Raw genomic sequence first — 19,423 nt, 5'->3', positions numbered from 1 at the left:
TCTTAAAGTTGGAGATTAATATTGCGTGTATATACATTTCTCCCTCAGTCTCTCCTTATAAGACCTGTGTCCTCTACAGAGCATTCGATGGTGTGGCCTCGGCATAAGTCGTTCTCTGGCTCTCCTGACCCCACTGTCCTGAGGAGAGCTGGCCACACCCTCCTTTGTGCTCCCAGTGTTCCTGTTCACGTGACACACGACACATATCAAACTGAATCTGCAGCTACTATTTTGTGCACTCGACACTCCCACTAGATTATGAGTTTAACAAACAAAAAGTTTAACAAACAAGACATATGCCTACTTCTTCATCATATACCCAGTTCCTTGCAAGGTAGCTCTAGGCAAATGTGGAATGGACAAACGAGCCTACTTATTCTAATTGACTTTCAATCTATTAAAGAGGTTCTATTTAGACCAAATCATCTGCTACCCCTATTGCTGAATTTGAAAAATCTTAGACTTTAAAAAGTGAAAGTTGAAAATTCCCCAAAAATGTAACTCTTAAACAGAAAATCTTAGATGGAAAACTTTTCTTTGTAGCTGATTTTTTTTTTTTTTTTTTTTTGCCTAAAGAGCTGTTTTTCACTTTTTTGCTTAATTTTATCACAAAGACATAAAACCTCCATCTAAAAGTAGTCTATTAGTCTTACTTTCAACAGACCCAACAAAATGGAGAACTGGAGTCCCGTTTGCAGATTATTTAGATCCAAATTTAGATTGTAGCTGAATTAACTGGATAACTAAGACAGTGGTGTGGGCTGTGGGAGATAGAAGTGGTTGTTAATTACATGTGTCAAAACAATGTGGAGATTTCGTTTAAGAACTAGAAATAGTTTCCCCTTCAGAATAAAACCTAAATTCCAAAGTAATAAAATGATAGGTAATTATTTCAAGTGACATTTAATGGAAAAAATTCTGATGCACATTAGTATATAAATATATTCCATGTAATTATAGAATTTTATATATATAGTATATATAACCAAAACATTACGAGCTTGCCACATACAATGGTTTCATTAGTTCATAATTATAGTTCATATATTTAAAGGCAGAGGAAGCGGCTGTTCCCAGGACAGTTGAAATTAATTTAGAGAAAGGGATTTGCAGACGTTTTAAAAAGTCTTTGTGCTGCCTCTACCCCGACTCCAAAAAAAAAAAAAGTAAATAATCAAACATCTGCTCTCAAAATTAATCTTAATAGAGCTTTCAGAAGCAGCATTGTTAGGTTTTGTGCTGTGTTCTTACAACATAAGTGAACGCCTGCACCCTAAATGTGGCCACTTAAAATCATAAATGGCTTTTTTTTTTTTCAGTTGGAAACCATTGTTACAATGGCTTTAATAAAATGTGTTTTTCAGTTGTTTCCAGTTTGGGGTCTAAGATACTTCAGACTCATTTCGTCAGGATAAGGTAGCATCTTTAAAAAGCAGCTGTGTGGGGGTCGCTGCTCCTTCACTCAGGTTAAGCCTTTCCCCCTTCGACTTCCTTCATTTCGGCCCTCAGCTCACCTTTACTTTCCAGTCTGTGTGACCTTGTGCAAGTCACAGGATATCATAATTCTGTAGGCCCTGAGTTTCTAGAAGTGTAATTCTACACTGTAGAAGTAAAATTGTGTTAGGGTAAAACACACCATAGAAGATTGTTTTATTAAGGGTTTTTTTTAGAAGGACCGGAAATACTCAGATAATTTGCAAGGGAACGGCATCTTTTATTAAATGTCTTTTATTCTGTATGTGTAAATCTGACCCCATAGCCTCTATTCCAGGAAATGAATGCAGTCTGCACCCTAATTAAAGGTTATCCCCTGTGAGTCCCAGGACCCTCTCAGGTTCCTGGTGCAGGCTCAGAGACGGAGTTGCCCGCTGGAAGTTTCCATCTGTATCCCTGCACGGCCTTGACTCACAGTGTGAGCTGGGCCAGATCTGCCCCCCTGCCAGTGCTCCTTTCCCCTCTTAGCTAGTCTTCCCACAAGGCCCATATCCCATTGAGAACAAGAAGCAGCAGATCCCTCAACAGGCAACCGAGGTTGTAGGCTTGATCTGACCCACTACTTCTCATTCAGTCTAGACAACCTGGTGCATTACCTCTGCCATGAGATTTTATCTAAGAATAAATCACACCCAGAGGCAATGCCCTTAAATCTCCAGTCCCCAGGGCGTGGGGCGGGGCGGGGGGGCAGGTCCCCATCCCAGAACAACTTAGACACTAGGCAGGAAACTGAGATTTGGGTGCAAGTACCCCATTACTGGCACCCGTGGGTACTCAGGAAAAGTGAATAAGGCAAGAGTCCAGTTTCTAGAACGCAGGCACAGAGTCAGAACAAACTAGCGTCCAGGGTGACTTGATGCTGAGATGCCAGTGTCAGTACTCAAGACATATCCCCATGGGACCAAGCCTGGCTCCAGAGTTGGCCATAGGAGCCCAGTCAGCTGCTAAGGCATTAGAGGGAGGGAGCAAGGAGTAGTGGAGATAAAAATTAAATTATTACACCGCCTCCCAACACTTCACGTGTATTTAAGACAGAGGCCCAAGAGCAACACGACATATGTGTAGGGTCGCCCACACCTCTGGTTAATTTGACTAGTGGCTTTTTTTTTTTTTTTTTACGTCTGAATACAGCATAAAGGATTTCCCTGAAGAAGACTTTATAATCAAGCAGATATGTGCTTGAATTATGTCCCTGCCATTTACTGGCCATTTAATATCGGGTCATACTTTCTGACTTCCTGCTTTATTTTCTGTGAGAGGGGGATTTCAATCCTAGTAACGTGGTTGTGATGACTAAGACGAATCTCAGCACAAAGCATGCCGTGGTTGTTCCCAGACTTGTGCGCACATTGGAGTCACCTGTAGGGAGCTTCAGAAAATGCCCGTGTGCTGCCTCCCCAGAGTGTTCCTGCCACGTGGCCTAGGCTTGGCAACTTCTAACAGATCCCCAGATGATTCTGATGTTCAGACAACTTTGGGAACCCCTTGGCATAGAGCCTGTCCTACACTGAGCATTAAATATGTGTTAGATGAGTGGAAACAACCAGAGCCTGGCATGGACGAGCTTTTCCAGAATTCCTGGCTCCCTTCCCTTCCCTGCCCGTCTCCCCTCTTTCACCGGGGTGCGTGAAGACAGCGTCGGGCTGTGATTCCAATCAGTGCAGCTGCTGCTCATGCCAGGCACGTGAGAACGCAGAAAGCCCTGGTCCCACCTGCCTGCAGGAGGAGAAGAGGAGGCGAAGATAAGTTCATCACGAGGGGCAGCCCATGAGCGCCTGGTAAGGGACTCTCTGAGTTTGCTCTCGAGGACACTTGTATGATAAAGCCCCTGGGCACTGCTTGTCAAGTCACCCTGGAAACTAGAGCCCAGGTGTGTGTTCTCACTGGGGCCGATGCAGGAATGAGCCAACGCACAACGGATAAGCCAGTGGCAGAGTTTCAGCTGGTCCTCAGTTCTCCTCTTTTTTTTTGGCTTTTAGAGTCAACGCTTGTTGCAGTAAAATCCTTCATTTGGTGTTCCTGGGTCAGCCATCTGAATGTATTAGAGTTCCAAGAAGCTGAATATGTGGCTTGTTGGTTTCAGTGTCCTTTAATGGCTCTTGGAGAGAGCCATGAAAGAATGAATGCTGAGAGCTGGGGAACCATCTAAGTCATTCTAAGATTTAGAAGCCGGTGTTGTCTCCCCTTTCCACAAAATAGGAGAACTTTAAAGCTGCAGTGTTTCGCATGTGGGAGAGGAGCCTGGCCCTTCGCTGACTATTTGAGTTATTATGTGCTTGTGAGTAAAAGTAATATGTCGTGGCTCTGAGTGTCTGGAACTGGAATATTGTTTGATGTGCAAAGCTTATATTTTACACTTTATGATTCAGAGCAAATGTTCAAATTTCACCCCAGTAACATAATAGGAAATATTTAAAATGCTAAAAAAAAAAAAAAAGTGGTCAGTCTCGAGAACTGTGCAGTCATTTTCTACGTGACCCAAGAATCCTGATGGAGTCAGGCTGTTTTTCCTTATAAACAAAAAAAAATATCACAAATTATCATTTCAGGAGATGAGACCTCCAGCCTACTCAGTTTTTAAGATGTGCATTCTCAGTAAGAGAAGAACCTTTTATTTTCAGGATAATTCTACACTAAATAGGGATTGTATAAGTACTTTGAAAATAGTGTGGATTTTTTATTTTCAGCGGAAAACTACCACAGATTAAAACTTCCTGATATTGACACTTCGTAATACTGTGTTGTTTACAAAAATAAGGATCTGCTGTCTTTGTTAATATTTAGCACTTATGTGATGTTTTACATATTGTATTTCGTACTGAAAATATATAAGCCTCAGGCACATTTTCATCACTCTCAATTTTTATAGTTTCTGTTTTTTTACTTGAATTAACTTCTCATTCTTTGTCATAGTCATACAGTTCTACTTCAGGGTTTAAAAGTAAAATGGTACATAACACAAGGTTATTGTATATGTGTGCTTCTATCTTACTAGTTTTAAGCTCTGTGACAGCTTCGTCTGTGGGGTCCTCTCAAAACATTGAAACAAATCCCTCTATTGTCTATCACCTTTTACTGACATTTGAATTTGTTAGAACTTCATATTGAAAACAAAGATTGCACTTCACATAGCAGAGAAGAGAATAAGCATAAGTCTTGCTCAGGCAAAATACAATTTTCTCTGGTTTACTAACAGGCAGCATTAGATGAACCAAACCATCAGCAGCATCCTGGAAGCTGACCACCTTCGTGTTTGCCAGGCATCCAGGTCACATGTGGTCCTCACTTGGGGTGCGGTTTGAGGCATGCATACTTGAAAAATGAGTTGCAGAGAAAGAGTTTCAGTATCTCTTTCTTTAGCTGCTCATAAAGCTAACCACTGAATAGTTTTCCTCTCTCTCTCTCTCTCATTGGTGGTTGTAATTCCCAGTGTCCCCAAAAGAATCCTCTTACTAGTTGGACCACTTTTTTCTTATGATTATCAATTGGCCAAAGCCCAGTTTCATTCATATCCTGAGCTTTGGACATGAACCTGTGAATATGGCTTTGTTTGCCTCTGAGTTGGCAGTGTGAATCTGGCACGTGCAGTTTCTGCTGACAGGGCTGTACAGCTACGTGATGCTCCGTGTTCCCAAGGCAAACCCCCACTTGGTCCCAGGTCTTCCCAAACAGACCCATGATGCACAGGTATACCCCTGGGTGCCCTTTGTGAATCTCGAACCCCACTCCCTCATTGACAACAGGTTCTAAGTGATGTTGGCAGAATCCCAGCTCTCAGCAAGGGTATCATCTCAATAGAGTGCTTTCCGTCTTCTCTCTCCCACAGGGTCCAGTAGCATCAACCGCATCAGCGTTGTCTGTCCTCTCCGTTGGGCCTGGCCTTCCTCCACCTCCACCTCCTCCAGGGCCACCTCCACCCTTTGATAGTGAGGGCAGAAGAGAGGAGTCCTCTCCTTCACGCTCAGCTTTATTTGCACAACTTAACCAAGGGGAAGCAATTACAAAAGGTGAGAAAACCAGACCTTGAGGCTGTCTCCCTCTGGCTTCAGGCACACAGATTCCTCAGAGCCCATGGTGATGGATACATCATTCCATCCCAGTCCCTACTACATGGAGAGCCGCGTGTTCTTCATCTCAAGGTAGATGGGCTCAGTGGGCTGTTGGGTGGATCAGAAAGAAGAACTCAGAGATCCTAGGTTCTAAATGGACCACTGCACTGTATCACCACGTCAGCCCTGGATGCTTCAGCACCAGCTACAATCCAGGCATCAAGATCAAGTGAAATAAAAATGACAGATGATAGAACCTCTGTCCTCAGAGGTGTATGGGCTTGTCAAAGAATTATATCATTGAACTACCTTTGTGAATGGTTAATACTTTTAATCATATACTTAATAAATTCATGTTGCCAAAAACTTTATGCAGATGTATTTTTGCTTTGCATGGGTAATAGGAATTATGGTATAAGTGTTCTCGTGTGTTGTGCTGGGAGCTAAGAACCAAAACTATTTCTGTGGCTGCAACTGGCTGCATTGTCCCCTCATCCGCAAAGGAAGGGAATGGACTCATAACCCTTAAGTCGATTCCATACTCTGACCTATGCTTACTGAAATGCCCTAACTTTTTACACTGTATCTAGGAAATGATTTAGCTATGACAGAAGTAAATCATGGAATCCTTTCTGGCGAGGGGGTTTGCATTTTGCATAATTTTTATATATTAGCTTATCTCCTTCAAGAAGAGGTTCCTCAAGGGGAATTTCCTGACAGTCCAGTGGTTAGGACTCCAAGCTTCCACTGCAGGGGGCAATGGTTCAATCCCTGGTCAGGGAACTAAAGTCCTGCAGCCCATGTGGTAGAGCCCATGTGGTTAGAGGTTCCTCAAATTAAAAAATACTTACAGGGCTTCTATTAGCTCTAAACTTACATAGGTCTCAGCCTCTGCATACTGCCCTTGAGAAAACACTCAACTGTTATGAAAATAGCATTACCTGTGCTGTTTACATCATGTTGATACAAGAAGTTAGGGACATTTCCCTTTGCATAAAATGTAGGAAATGTGTCTATGTGTTACCTTCCCAGGGCTCCGGCATGTTACTGATGACCAGAAGACATACAAGAATCCCAGCCTCCGGGCTAACGGAGGACAAACTCCATCTCCTACCAAAAGCCACACTCCAGGCCCCAAGTCTCCCCAGTCTCATCCTCCTAAGAAACATGCTCCTGTGTTAGAGTTGGAAGGGAAGAAATGGAGAGTGGTGAGTGAAGCCCTTTAACTTTACTTCTGACATACTCCGATGAAAGAAACAATGGCTAAACTGTTTGCCAGGGTCTTCAGGATTTCCCATTTTTTCTTCAACTTTTTAAAAATTATTTTTAAAATTGTGGTAAAGTACACATAACACAAAATTTACCATCTTAACATTTAAGTGCACAGTTCAGTGGCATTAGGTACATTCACACTGTCGTGCACCCATCCCCACCATCCATCCACAGAACCCTTTCCATCTGGTAAAACTGAAACTGCACCGCTTAAACAATAATTCCCCATTCCCCCTCACGTCACCACCTGGCAACCACCTTTCTACTTTCCGTCTCTATGAATTTGACTCCTCTTTCTGGAAACTTTTAATCTGTGCCCCATTCTGATCTACTGTAGGATGTTTCATCCTATTCCACTGGCCGAGGTGCTGGTATAACCTACTGTGTCACCCACCACTTTCACAGTTGTCTGAGCAGGACAAAGACACTTTGAATGTGGATGGAAGCTGGTGCCCCCTGCCAGTTCAGGGGCCTTCCCTAAAGATGGAGGAACAAAGTCCCCAGAAAGGTTGTCATGGTCTGAAAGTACACTGGGACTTAGACCACCGTTGTGACCTTTGCTAGTTTATTTGTCCAACTCCTACTTGCAGATAGTGCTGCAGCATCTAGTCCAGACTCAGCGGCCAGACTCAACCCAAAGCCCTCACATCCCTGCTGCAGCCCCCGCCCACTAGCCAGCGTGCCTGATGCCTGACGTTTCACAAATTGACACCGACCCCCCTTCCAAGCAGCCGTTCCTCTCATTCCCAACATTACAGTGACAAAGTCAGACCTGCGGTTTGGTCTGTTAAGAAAATGGTTCCTAAAGGAAGAACATATTGAGAAGCTGTAACTGGTGAATGCTCCACAGTGATTTCAGCGTGCGGTGGACTTAATTTATGCATCCTATTTAATATTTGCATATGTTTTAATTTTAGGAACACCAAGAGGACAGGAATGACCTTGTGATTTCAGAGACTGAACTGAGACAGGTGGCTTACATTTTCAAATGCAGCAAGTCTACTCTACAGATAAAAGGGAAAATAAATTCCATTACAATTGGTAGGGCAGAATTATGGGTCTGTACCTACTATGATAAGCTGCTTTGTATAAATATGCTGAATGAATTTAGTAGATTGTTTTTTTTTTTTCCCCAGACAGCTGTAAGAAGTTTGGCCTTGTGTTTGACAATGTGGTGGGCATTGTGGAAGTGATCAACTCCAAGGACATTCAGATGCAGGTAACTGACCCATTCAGCCATTCCTGGCCCCCACTACCTATGGCTTTTCCTAGACGTCCCCTCTGCTTACAAGGGGCCCTCCATGTCCACCTGTAAAACTCTTATTCTCTTTCCCTCTAGACACAGCTCTGTCTTCACCTCCTCTCTGAAGCCCTCTCTTACTTTTTGGACAGTGTTAATTCCCCCTTTTCAACCTCTTATAACACATCCTATCTTGCACAGCAATTACTAGTTTACCATTTCTATTTCAAGAACAGCCAATTAATCTTTACAGCTCCAGAAATTTGCACAGTACCTGAACATAGTAGGTGTCCAATAAATGTTTGATGAATGGGTGATTGGAATAAATCAACTAATGAGTGAACCGAAATATTAAGAGGTTCTCCTAGCATAATAGTACCATGCCGAAGAGAATTTATTTCCCTCAGGAAAAATTGGTTCTGGGTAAAGTTTTTCTGAAGAGTCAATGAGATTATCAGAAAAACAACTTGGAAAGCAGGATTGCAATTGAATCTGCAAAACAGAAGAAAATCTGCACTGTTTTAGCAATATTTATTTAGCCAAATGGGATTTCATAATATGCCAAAAGCTAAATGACTTCTTACTTTGGCCAGCTATAACTACTATCTTTGATTACACTGTTTTCATATTGTTAATCACCCCTTATTATCTGATGTTTCCTGACAATGTTTGTTAAAATTGGCTGCTAGTTTTATAGATTGTTCTCTTTGGTTTTACTAGGCTTTTTTTCACCACTGCCCCTTTTAACTAGAGTAGTACATTCAATAATTGGCACATAAATGGAGATGTATTTTAGGACCCTCCATGTGGGAAAAAAATATCTAATCTCTACCTCATACCATATTTAAAAGTCAAGTCCTAATTATAAAAAGAAATACTTTTAAACTTTGAGAATAAAATACAAAAGAAAATCAGTAGAAAAGCAATTAGGGTCAAAAAGCACAAACTATAAAGAAAAGGACAGGTGAATCTAACCACGTTAAAATTTATGTGTTCAACAGAAGACATCACATACAAAGCTGAAAGATGGGGCATGGATTGAAGAAAGATACTTGCAATGCAGATAATCAAAAAGGATTTATAACCAGAATTTATAAAGAACTTAACACAGGGCTTCCCTGGTGGCGCAGTGGTTGAGAGTCCGCCTGCCGATGCAGGGGACACGGGTTGTGCCCCGGTCCGGGAGGATCCCACATGCCGCGGAGCGGCTGGGCCCGTGAGCCATGGCCGCTGAGCCTGCGCGTCCGGAGCCTGTGCTCCGCAACAGGAGAGGCCACAACAGTGAGAGGCCCGCGTACCGCAAAAAAAAAAAAAAAAAAAAAAAAAAAAGAACTTAACACAAATCAAGAGAAAGACTAACAACTCAGTAGAAAAATGGGCAAAGAATATCAGGGCAATTCAGAGAAGAAAAAGTGAAGTATTTGATAAATATATGAACATATGCACAACCTGCCTAATAGAAGAAGAAATGCAGATTAATTAGCTATATCTTCTTACACTCAACAGTTTTGAATTCAGGCTGTCCTTACTTTGCAAGGGGCATGTTAGCTGAAACGCATGCGTATCCGAACTGTGCAACTTGAGGACTGCCTGTATATTAAAAAGTCTCATGGTACAAGCGTTGTTATGAGAACCCTGATACATCAGTGTTGGGAGAGTAAACTATTACACTCACTGTGCAGAGCAAATTGGCACCATCTAATAAAGGCAGTCATAGCCTGTAACCAAGCAATTTCACTCATAGGTGTGTGCACTAAAGAAGCTCTAGTACAAATGTTGATGAGACATGGATAAATGTTTATTGCAGTATTATCCATAATGGCAATAAAAACAGAAACAATTTAAATGTCCACCAGCTGGTAAATGAATAAATAAATCCACCTAATAGAATACTGTACAGTGGTTAAATAAATGAATGAACTACACTTACATGTATAAAAATAGGAAAATCTCAGAAGCAGCCTTGAGTGACAAAGGCAGATTATAGAACAATAGGCACTGTATAATGTGTCCCTTTATATAAAGATCAAAAACATGCAAAACAATACGCACATTTTAAATATACTCATGAGGGCTCAAGTTCACCTTATGCAAGAGACAAACCTGCTGTGAATTGTAAATACAAAATTCAGAAGAGTGGTTACATCTGTGGAGGGAAGGAAGGAGGACAGTGAGATGGGGGATGGTAGAGAGGGGGCTTCAACTATATTGTAAGATGATAGTCCTTAAAAAAAAGGCAAACGAGCCAAAATGTTAAACTCTGATAAAGCTGTTTAACAGGCATATATGTATTTACATTGTTGTTATATTATTCTTTGTATGCTTCTATGTTTGAAATATACATTTTTAAGGCTATGGGCCTTAAAATAATCTGGAAGGATAAATCATGGTTATCTGTCCAAGAGGGATAGAAACTTGGCAGCGTGGTTCAGAAACAAGGGAGAGACATTTTACTGAACACTTCAACCTTCTGGATGTTCAAACCAAGCGAATGTCATTACCTATTTAAAACATTTAATAAACTATTTTAAAAGGGCCTGGACACAATAAAGACAGAACGCAGATTAGTGCAGGCTGCCTGGGGATGAGGACGGAGATTGGCTGTAAATGGGCATAAGGGGTATTTGGGGGATGACGGAAATATTCTAAAACTGAATTGAAGTGATGGTTGCACAAATTCACTAAATATCATTAAATTGTACTAAACTTAAGGCAGGTGAATTTTATGTTTTCACATTTTACTTCAATAATGCTGTTAAAAAGATTGAAAGGAGGAAAAGCGCACAGAGGAAAGTTCATATGATTTACTTCAGTAATTCTGTTTTTTTTTGCAAACTATCCTAGAAAAATAGTACAAATTATGGGAGAGAGGAGACTAAGATATTATGTGGAAATTTTTTTAAACGTATAGAGAAATAAATTTAAGAAAAACAAAGAATACAGGTACATGTATTAAATGCTAGAGCATTGGCCTGGGCAAGGTCACATAGCACCTGTCACTCAACAGAGGAGCTACTTTTTAGTCCGGTTCTCCTGATGAGGAACAATCTCTGTTCTCAAAATGTTTACAGAGTACCAGGGAAAAAAGGCATGTACTGTATATAATTTACTCTAAGGAAATATTGACTAAAAATGATGTGGAAATGACAGTTCTTATCCTCTCAGGGCTATTTAAAAAGTCTACTGCTTTTCAGATTTTCAGATACATAGACATTTTAGCATTTTATGTGCTAAATGTGCTATCCTCGTGTGACCCCACTCTGTCTCATAAATGAATCTCCTAAGACACACTGACAATTCACTTCTTTCCCTTTGCTTGCCTGGTATTCATACAGTTCTGGTCGCTATGGAAATGCTCTTCATCATTATAAAATAAACCTAGAAATTGCCAAAACATTACTGCTGACACATTCTTGATATATACATATAGATATTATTTTATTTTATTTATGGCAAAGCCCTGTGCTTACCTGACCTTAAACTACCTCTGCCTTTTTTTTTTTTTTTTTTTTTCTTTTGGCACTGGGGCTCAATTCCAACTTGGTGTCCAGTTTCTGTGGGGAGAGGAGAAAACAGAGAAGTGTGGTGACCTGGCTAGATCCCCCTAAGGAATTCTTTACATCACCTTCACCATCACAGGAGTTGCTCCTTTAATTTGCAACCCAGCCTTTTCTTCAGGGTGAAAGAGGAGATGTTGTTATCGCTTCAATTACCATTACGAGAAGGAAAATTATGTAGTTGTAATATGGTCGTTGGGGGAATAGTCTGTGCCTGTAGAGATTTGGGGGGCGGGAATATCTGAAAACTGACTGTTAAAAAAGAAATTTAAAACTGATCATAATGTTTATAGCACTTGATATTTGTAACAATACAAAGAACCACCTCCTCTTGTGTATGGTACTATTTACCTATACAGTGAGTAGCCTGAACCAAGTCTCCAGTTTGGGCTCCTGAAATGAATACATTTCAGAATACCTAGACACTCATTATCTCATTTAAGCTTCACATTCAGCCAGTGAGATTTTTATCTAGCAAAGGACTTATGTGAAAAGAATTATAGTGTTTCTTATTTATTCTTATTTAGATTTAGGAAAAATCTTCTCAATTACAGAATAATTTATTTACTCTTAAATGACAGTATTAGTGCGTGTTTTAATCCAAGTTTCCTAGAGATTCGTCAAAACTAAAATTTTAAGCACATGAAAGCAAATGCATCTTGTTTCTTTTATCATGAAATCAAATATATGTTTCAAATCCACTAACGGGGTTGTGAAACTTTTTCTGAACATTTAGCTGCTGTTTTCCAATTAGTCCCTTTATTTTGTGTCAGGAAAGAGACCCTGAGGTTTGAGAATCCCCTTGTGTGGTCCTTTCATTCTGTCCCCAGATGACACGTACTAATTCACCCTGGAGACTTTGTCATTCAGCCAGCCTCTCCAGCCCTAACCCAGCCATTCCTAAAGCTTGGTTAGGCCTGTGGACTGTACTTATTTGGGGACATTGGAATTTCTGTTTATTTGCTTTGGCCCTAGACTTTTTTCCCTTCTATTTCAGGTGATGGGGAAAGTGCCAACAATTTCCATTAATAAGACAGAAGGCTGCCACATATACCTCAGTGAAGATGCGTTAGACTGTGAGATTGTGAGTGCCAAGTCATCTGAGATGAATATACTTATCCCTCGGGACGGTGATTATGTAAGTACTTTTGAAAAGACTGTGAAGAATTTTTCATTATTAACATTCTTAGAGACTGATTAGTCACCTCCCAACCTTTGACCTTCCTTTGGAGAATAATTCACAGGCAGGAGAGGAATTCAGAGGGTGGCTTTTCACCTATCTGCTCCCCTGTTAGTTTCTTGACTGTGCCCGGTCCTGGATCTGTGATTCTCAAAGCATTTTCCTAATAACTACCTTAATGGGCTAGCTCTTATCAAATAGTACACCAGCCATCTGAGTTCATATTATTTAGGACTAAATATTTTCCTTTGCTATGGTGGAGGCAAACAGAAAAGAGGGAGAAGTGCTTTGGGGGAAAAAAAGGAGGGAAAGGAGGTAATAATAAGTGGACCTATTTGTATAGGTATTCTCATGTCAGTGGTTCTCAAACCCAGCATAAGAATCAGCTGGGAAGCTTGATGAAAATACCAGCTCCCAAACTTCACACCCAGAGGTTAGATTCAGGAGGCTTGGAGGGGGCCCAGGAATCTGTAGTTTTAATATACCCAGGTGATTCTGATATTATCAGTCCATCCCGTGACCCTTCTAAGAAACGGTAGCCTAAGCCACCATGTATTTTCTTTGTCTCCTCTCCCCAGCAAAGCAGTTTCTAGAAGAAGCAAGCAGATATTCTCACACATTGAAGAGGAAGCATAAATAAATACATTTCTGCATCATGCAGTGTGATGGACTTGCTGGCTGTTGCCATTTGAAAGCAAGTTATTACTTCCTATTAGTTGTTGCTTTTTTTTTTTTTTGATGTGGACCCTTTTTAAGGTCTTTATTGAATTTGTTACAATAGTGCTTCTGTTTTACCTTCTGAATTTTTGGCCGAGAGGCATGTGGGATCTTAGCTCCCCAACCAGGAATCAAACCCACGCCCCCTGCATTGGAAGGCGAAGTCTTAACGCCTAGACCTCCAGGGAAGTCCCTAGTTGTTGCTTCTTGAAAGTGGAGAAATCCAGAGATCATTCCCTCTGGTTCTAACTGTGCAAGGAAGCAGTGAACTGGGAAGGATGGGAGAAAACCTAACTTAGGCACACCTTTGAAAGAGGACCCCCCCATTAGCCTATGGGTCAATCACCAGCCGTCTACACTGCAGTCAGCACCCAGGTTAATCTCCTTAGGCAGACAACTGGATTGCTGCCATGTTCTCCTTTCCCCACCTGCCAGTGAGCACTACCCAGGCACACACCACGTATTTCAGTTCAGAATTCATTGTTTAAGTCTAAAGAACAAAACTCCACAAGCATTGGAGTTCACTAGGTATCTGGACAGCCTAACCCTGAGCTAGAGAAGTATCTCCTCTTGGGCTCTCCGCCTAAAAAAAAAAAATACTGAAGAGCTAAAGCCAATACAGAACAGCTTCAGAAGAGGAAAGCTAAAAATTAGGATGATTCCTGGCCTTTGCAGCTGTTTAAGCAGAAGGCTCAGCTTCATGGAAACTGGCTGGAACTGCTAAGAAAAGCAATGGGGGTTTGGACGAGCACTGCAGACTAATTAAACTAGAATCCCTGGATGTGGTATCCAGACATCTGTATTGGTTAAAACTTCCCGGGTGATTCCAGTGTGGAGCCAAGATTGGGATCCACTGACCTAAAGGATGAGTATGGCTCAGAACCTGAGCTTTTATGCTGAAAACGTAGTCTCCCCTCTATAGGGGAATTATCTTGTGTCTTCAGTCCATGGCCCACTTCACGCATTTTCCAACTGGGGGTAGTAGGGAGCAATACAGAGGTCCTGCCACGGGCATTGTAATCTCGAAGTAGATGGTGGGGGTGATTCATCCTGAAGGGAATCAGTCTCCCAGAGAAGGTCTGTCATCACATTACTATCATGTCACTCCCAAGAAAGACCGGGAACAGCTGTAGTGCAGTTACCATCAAAGAGGTACCTCCACTCTGGAGCACTCTCCACCTGGCCTGGTTTATTCATCAAGAAGAGCCCCAGAAAGGATGTTAGCCCCACACACGCGCGCGCGCGCACACACTAGGTTTCTCAGACTGTGGCTTCTTTGCTTTCTCTTAAGACTATCGCAGATTTCACTCAAGGAGAATTCACCACTCATGATAGAAAGGGCCTTCCCTTTAAAGTAGTTAAATAAATAGCTTCTTCCAAAAGAAACAGCTGGACCCAACATCTAGGAAGATACGTGTTAGTGTGTGTATTCCAGTAGATGTGAAACATCACATCTCACCGACAGATGAGCACAGGCACCAGCTTATCACACTGCGGTACAGGAAGTCCAGGGATGTCACAAAGCCAGGGCTCAGGGGACCGCTCCTCAGCTTCCTTTCCTGCCCTCTCCTGCAATGACTGGGGAATCACTCTCCAGGAAAAGGAGAGAGCCCAAACTAATTTTATTTTCACTCTTCTGCATTTTTCTTTGTGTTTGTGTGTGTGTGTGTGTGTGTGTGTAGGGGTGTGTGTGGAAGGGGGGCATGTATTCCCCAATGGGAAGAGTAGGAAAGCAGGATGAAGGGTAACAAGTTTATATATAACTTGCAGCACATTTTTATATTTCATCAGAGGGTAGACATAACGCCGGGATAAAGCCCTTATTCAGACTGGGGGCCAGCAGCCTTGGCATCCCCTTGGAACTTGTGGGAAATGGAGATTGTCATCCTCTTTCCCAGATCTACTGAATCAGACAGAGTCTGCCTTTCAGCATGATCCCCAGTGCATGTTTGAATCTGGTGCAGGGTCAAGGGTAAAAAGTCTCAGCTTTGAACTTTGGCGGCTCAGAGGCTTGACCTCTCAGGCCTCTGTTTCCTGTAGATGACATCTCAATAATATCTAGCTCTTAAAGTTCTTGCAGAGGTTAACTGAGTTCACGTATATCTGGTGCTTAGCAGAATGCCTGGCTCTTAGTAAGTGCTAGCATCAGTGAGGATGCTGGCAGGCAGTCACAGAGCTGACACGTGACCATGCATCGCTCCCTGATGCAGGTTTGGGTTCCATAAAATGTCTTTGTCCATCATGTGACACTAATCAGCCTTCCATCTGTTTGCAAAGCCTTGGTTTAAATAACTTTGTTCTTCTGGCCTTTTTCCAGAGAGAATTTCCCGTTCCTGAACAGTTCAAGACAGCATGGGATGGATCCAAGTTGGTCACTGAACCTGCAGAAATTATGGTTTCTGAGAGACCCCCGAACCCCCTGACCTGAATCCCCCCCATCAAAAAAACAAACAACTAAAAGCAGCATTAAAGACCTAGAAGTTGCAGTAGCACCTACTGCTTTAGCTTTGGCCTCCAACAGTTCTGTGCTATAGAAACAGCATAATTTCTGGCACGCCTTCGTGGGCATTTTGGAATATTTAACGTTTCTTCATGATTTGCCTTTGTGTGTGATTTGAGTTCCACATGATGACTTGTGAGCGTTATACATTTAAAGGAAAAAAAAGAGAACTCTGTTCCCCTCATATCATTATCACAGTAGTTAAGAGGTAGAAATATTGCATGACTCACTTTTACACTTATGTTTAATTGCTAGTTGAAAAATAAAACCTTTGAGAATCTAAGATGTACATTTTTATCTTTTAGACAATTTCCATATATTTGGTAGTAGTATGCTCTAAAAAATGTACGATTTTTGTTTTCTTCTTTTTACCACCTTTATCAGCATGAATACACTGTCAGCCTGAATACATATTTCAACCCATGTTTTTAAAAAAACATAAGTTCCGTACTAAGAACCACATCCAGTTTCTTGGTCCTTGAAAAGACCTTTATTCTTTGCAGTTACCAAAAACCAAAAGTAAACGCTAATGATTTATCTTAAATACTTTTCTGCCATGTCACTTGGAAAACTTTTACTTTTCTGAGATTTTTTTTTTTTTGCGGTACGCGGGCCTCGCACTGTTGTGGCCTCTCCCGTTGCAGAGCACAGGCTCCGGACACGCAGGCTCAGCGGCCATGGCTCACGGGCCCAGCCGCTCCGCAGCATGTGGGATCCTCCCGGACCGGGGCACGAACCCGTGTCCCCTGCATCGGCAGGCGGACTCCCAACCACTGCGCCACCAGGGAAGCCCTACTTTTCTGAGATTTTTATGCCAAAAGATTGATAGGAAAAAGCAGGGTGTTTTTTGCTCTATAATACCTCACAATGTTGCTCTAGGAACAAGCTCAGTTGTTATTTTGAACCTGTGAAATATCAGATGCCTTGTAAGTGATGTCTTTAATGTTTTATTATAGACTTTCTTCTTTTCCACTTGCCAGACTCGCTAGCCAGTCTCAAAAATGAAAATGAAAAAGCCGTAGTTATATTACAACTTCTAAAGCCTAAGGGATTGTTTGTTGGCTCGGCTTGCCGCTCCTGTTTTGCAGTGTTGATAGTACATGCTTTTTCAACGCGAGAGTAACTCTGATATTCCTTTCTGTCTTGTTAGTACATAGTGCTGAAAACCTGCAACTTCTTGGATTACATGTAATGAATTTTAGTATAATGCTTGCAGACCCAATACAAGCATATATATTGTGCCTAGTACAGCCTTTGGAATACATCATTTATTTTTAAATATCTTCTATAACCATATAGTATTCAAATTAGTAATGCTTGTGTACCACAGTTTTGCTAGAAAAGTTTTTGTCCGTATGAAGAATGTTGTGGCTTTAGTAAGTACCTTTTTTTCAGCTGTAAACTTATTCTGAAATAAAGTAAAATTCTAATTGTTTAAATACTGTGATGAATTCAGGTGTTAAAATATTTTCCTCTTTGATTTGCTCCTTGCTCGTATGTCAGCTTTAGAAAATGCAGCTGAGCTTTTCTAGTTGAATTAGAGAATTTACCCAGCATGCCATCAGTTTCCCTGAAGAATAGCTTCTTCCAGATAAATATCAGATAAAGCCATTTTCAGTTGGAAGAACTGTCAGAAAAGTCTAGAATCAAGTTTTTTTAAATATTGCATTAGTTTAGTTTGAGGTGTACAGCATAGTGATTCAGTTATATTTTTTGCAGATTGTATTCCATTCTAGGTTATTACAAGGTATTGAATATAATTCCCTGTGCTATGCAATAAATCCTTGTTGCTTATCTGTTTTATGTATAATAGTTTGTATCTGTTAATCCCATACTTCTAATTTATCACTCCCCTGCACTCTCGCCTTTGGTAACCATAAGTTTTCTATGTCTGTGACTCTGTTTGTGGTTTGCATATATCACTAGATTCATTTGTATTATTTTTTAAGTTTTATTCATTTTTATTATTTGTATACTTATAAGTGATATGTAGTATTTGTCTTTCTCTGACTTATTTCACTAAGCATAATATTCTCTAGGTCTGTCCATGTTGCTGCAAATGGCAATATTGCATTTCTTTATGGCTGAGTAGTGTTCCATTGTATATATATACCACATCTTCTTAAACCAGTCATCTATTGATGGGCACTTGGTTTGTTTCCATATCTTGGCTATTGTAAATAGTGCTGCTATGAACGTTGGGGTGCGTGGATCTTTACAAATTAGAGTTTTTGTTTTTTCCGGTTATATACTCAGGAGTGGGATTGCTGGATCATATGATAGTTCTATTTTTAGTTTTGTAAGGAACCTCCATACTGCTCTCTGTAGTGGCTGCATCAATTTACATTCCCACCGACAGTGTAGGATTCCCTTTTCTCCACACCCTCTCCAGCATTTATTGTTTGTAGACTTTTTGATGATGGCCATTCTGACTGGTGTGAGGTGATACCACATTGTGGTTTTGATTTGCATTTCTCTAATAGTTAGAAATGTTGAGCGTTTTTTCACATCTCTGTTGGCCATATGTATGTCTTCTTTGGAGAAATGTCTATTTAGGTCTTGTGCCCATTTTTTTGATTGGGTTGTTTGGGGGGGTTTTGATATTGAGTTGTATGAGCTGTTTGTATATTTTGGATATTAACTCCTTGTAGTTTGCATGATTTGCAAATATTTTCTCCCATTCCATAGGTCTTTTTGTTTGTTGACAGTTTCTTTGCTGTGCAAAAGCTTTTAAGTTTGATTAGGTTCCACATGTTTATTTTTGCTTTTATTTCTTTTGCCTTGGGAGATTGATCTAAGAAAATATTGTTACAATTTATGTCAAAGAATGTTTTGCCTATGATTTCTTCTAGGAGTTTAATGGTGTCATGTCTTATATTTAGGTCTTTAAACCATTTTGCGTTTATTTTTGTGTATGGTGTGCGGGAATGTTCTAATTTCATTGATTTACATGTAGCTGTCCAGCTTTCCCAACACCACTTGTTGTAAGACTGTCTTTTTTCCATTGTATATTCTTGTCTCCTTTGTCATAGATTAATTGACGGTAGGTGTATGGGTTTTTATTTCTGGGCTCTCTATTCTGTCCCGTTGATCTATATGTCTGTTTTTATGCCAATACCATGCTGTTTTTTTATAAGATAAGTTTATTATTTTTTTGACCAAAGTGCAATGATTTTTAAATCTTCTTAGACAGCTATGAAAAAAAGTATTCAAGAAAATAAAATACAAATGGAAAATTTAACCATTAGATTTCTTCTACCATGCTGTTTTTATTACTGTAGCTTTGTAGTATAATCTGAAGTCTGGAAGGGTTATACCTCCGGCTCTGTTCTTTTTTCCTAGGATTGCTTTGGCAATTCTGGGTCTTTGGGGCTTCCATATAAATTTTAAGATTATTTGTTCTAGTTTTGTGAA

At 40.7% G+C, this 19,423-nt stretch overlaps 1 protein-coding gene across 3 annotated transcripts in view; it reads left to right on the top strand.

The window, feature by feature from the left end:
- The window catches only part of CAP2 (cyclase associated actin cytoskeleton regulatory protein 2), a gene marked incomplete at its 5' end in the record, with an annotated part of 105,785 nt that extends 89,763 nt beyond the window's left edge, over positions 1–16,022 (top strand). For all 3 annotated transcript variants that reach the window (XM_082848804.1, XM_082848805.1, XM_082848803.1), the window contains 6 exons: positions 5,321–5,501; positions 6,576–6,751; positions 7,733–7,856; positions 7,952–8,034; positions 12,610–12,750; positions 15,827–16,022. In XM_082848804.1, coding sequence (XP_082704930.1) covers positions 5,321–5,501; positions 6,576–6,751; positions 7,733–7,856; positions 7,952–8,034; positions 12,610–12,750; positions 15,827–15,937 — 816 coding nt within the window. In that variant the 3' untranslated portion in view covers positions 15,938–16,022. The remainder of the gene's footprint in view (positions 1–5,320; positions 5,502–6,575; positions 6,752–7,732; positions 7,857–7,951; positions 8,035–12,609; positions 12,751–15,826) is intronic.
- Positions 16,023–19,423: the final 3,401 nt, after the last annotated feature.

This window comes from Leucopleurus acutus (assembly GCF_964270905.1).
Source record: "Leucopleurus acutus genome assembly, chromosome: 10".
Taxonomy (NCBI): Eukaryota; Metazoa; Chordata; class Mammalia; order Artiodactyla; family Delphinidae; genus Leucopleurus; species Leucopleurus acutus.
Note: the sequence above shows the minus strand (reverse complement) of the source record. Positions and strands in the feature narration are given on the sequence as shown.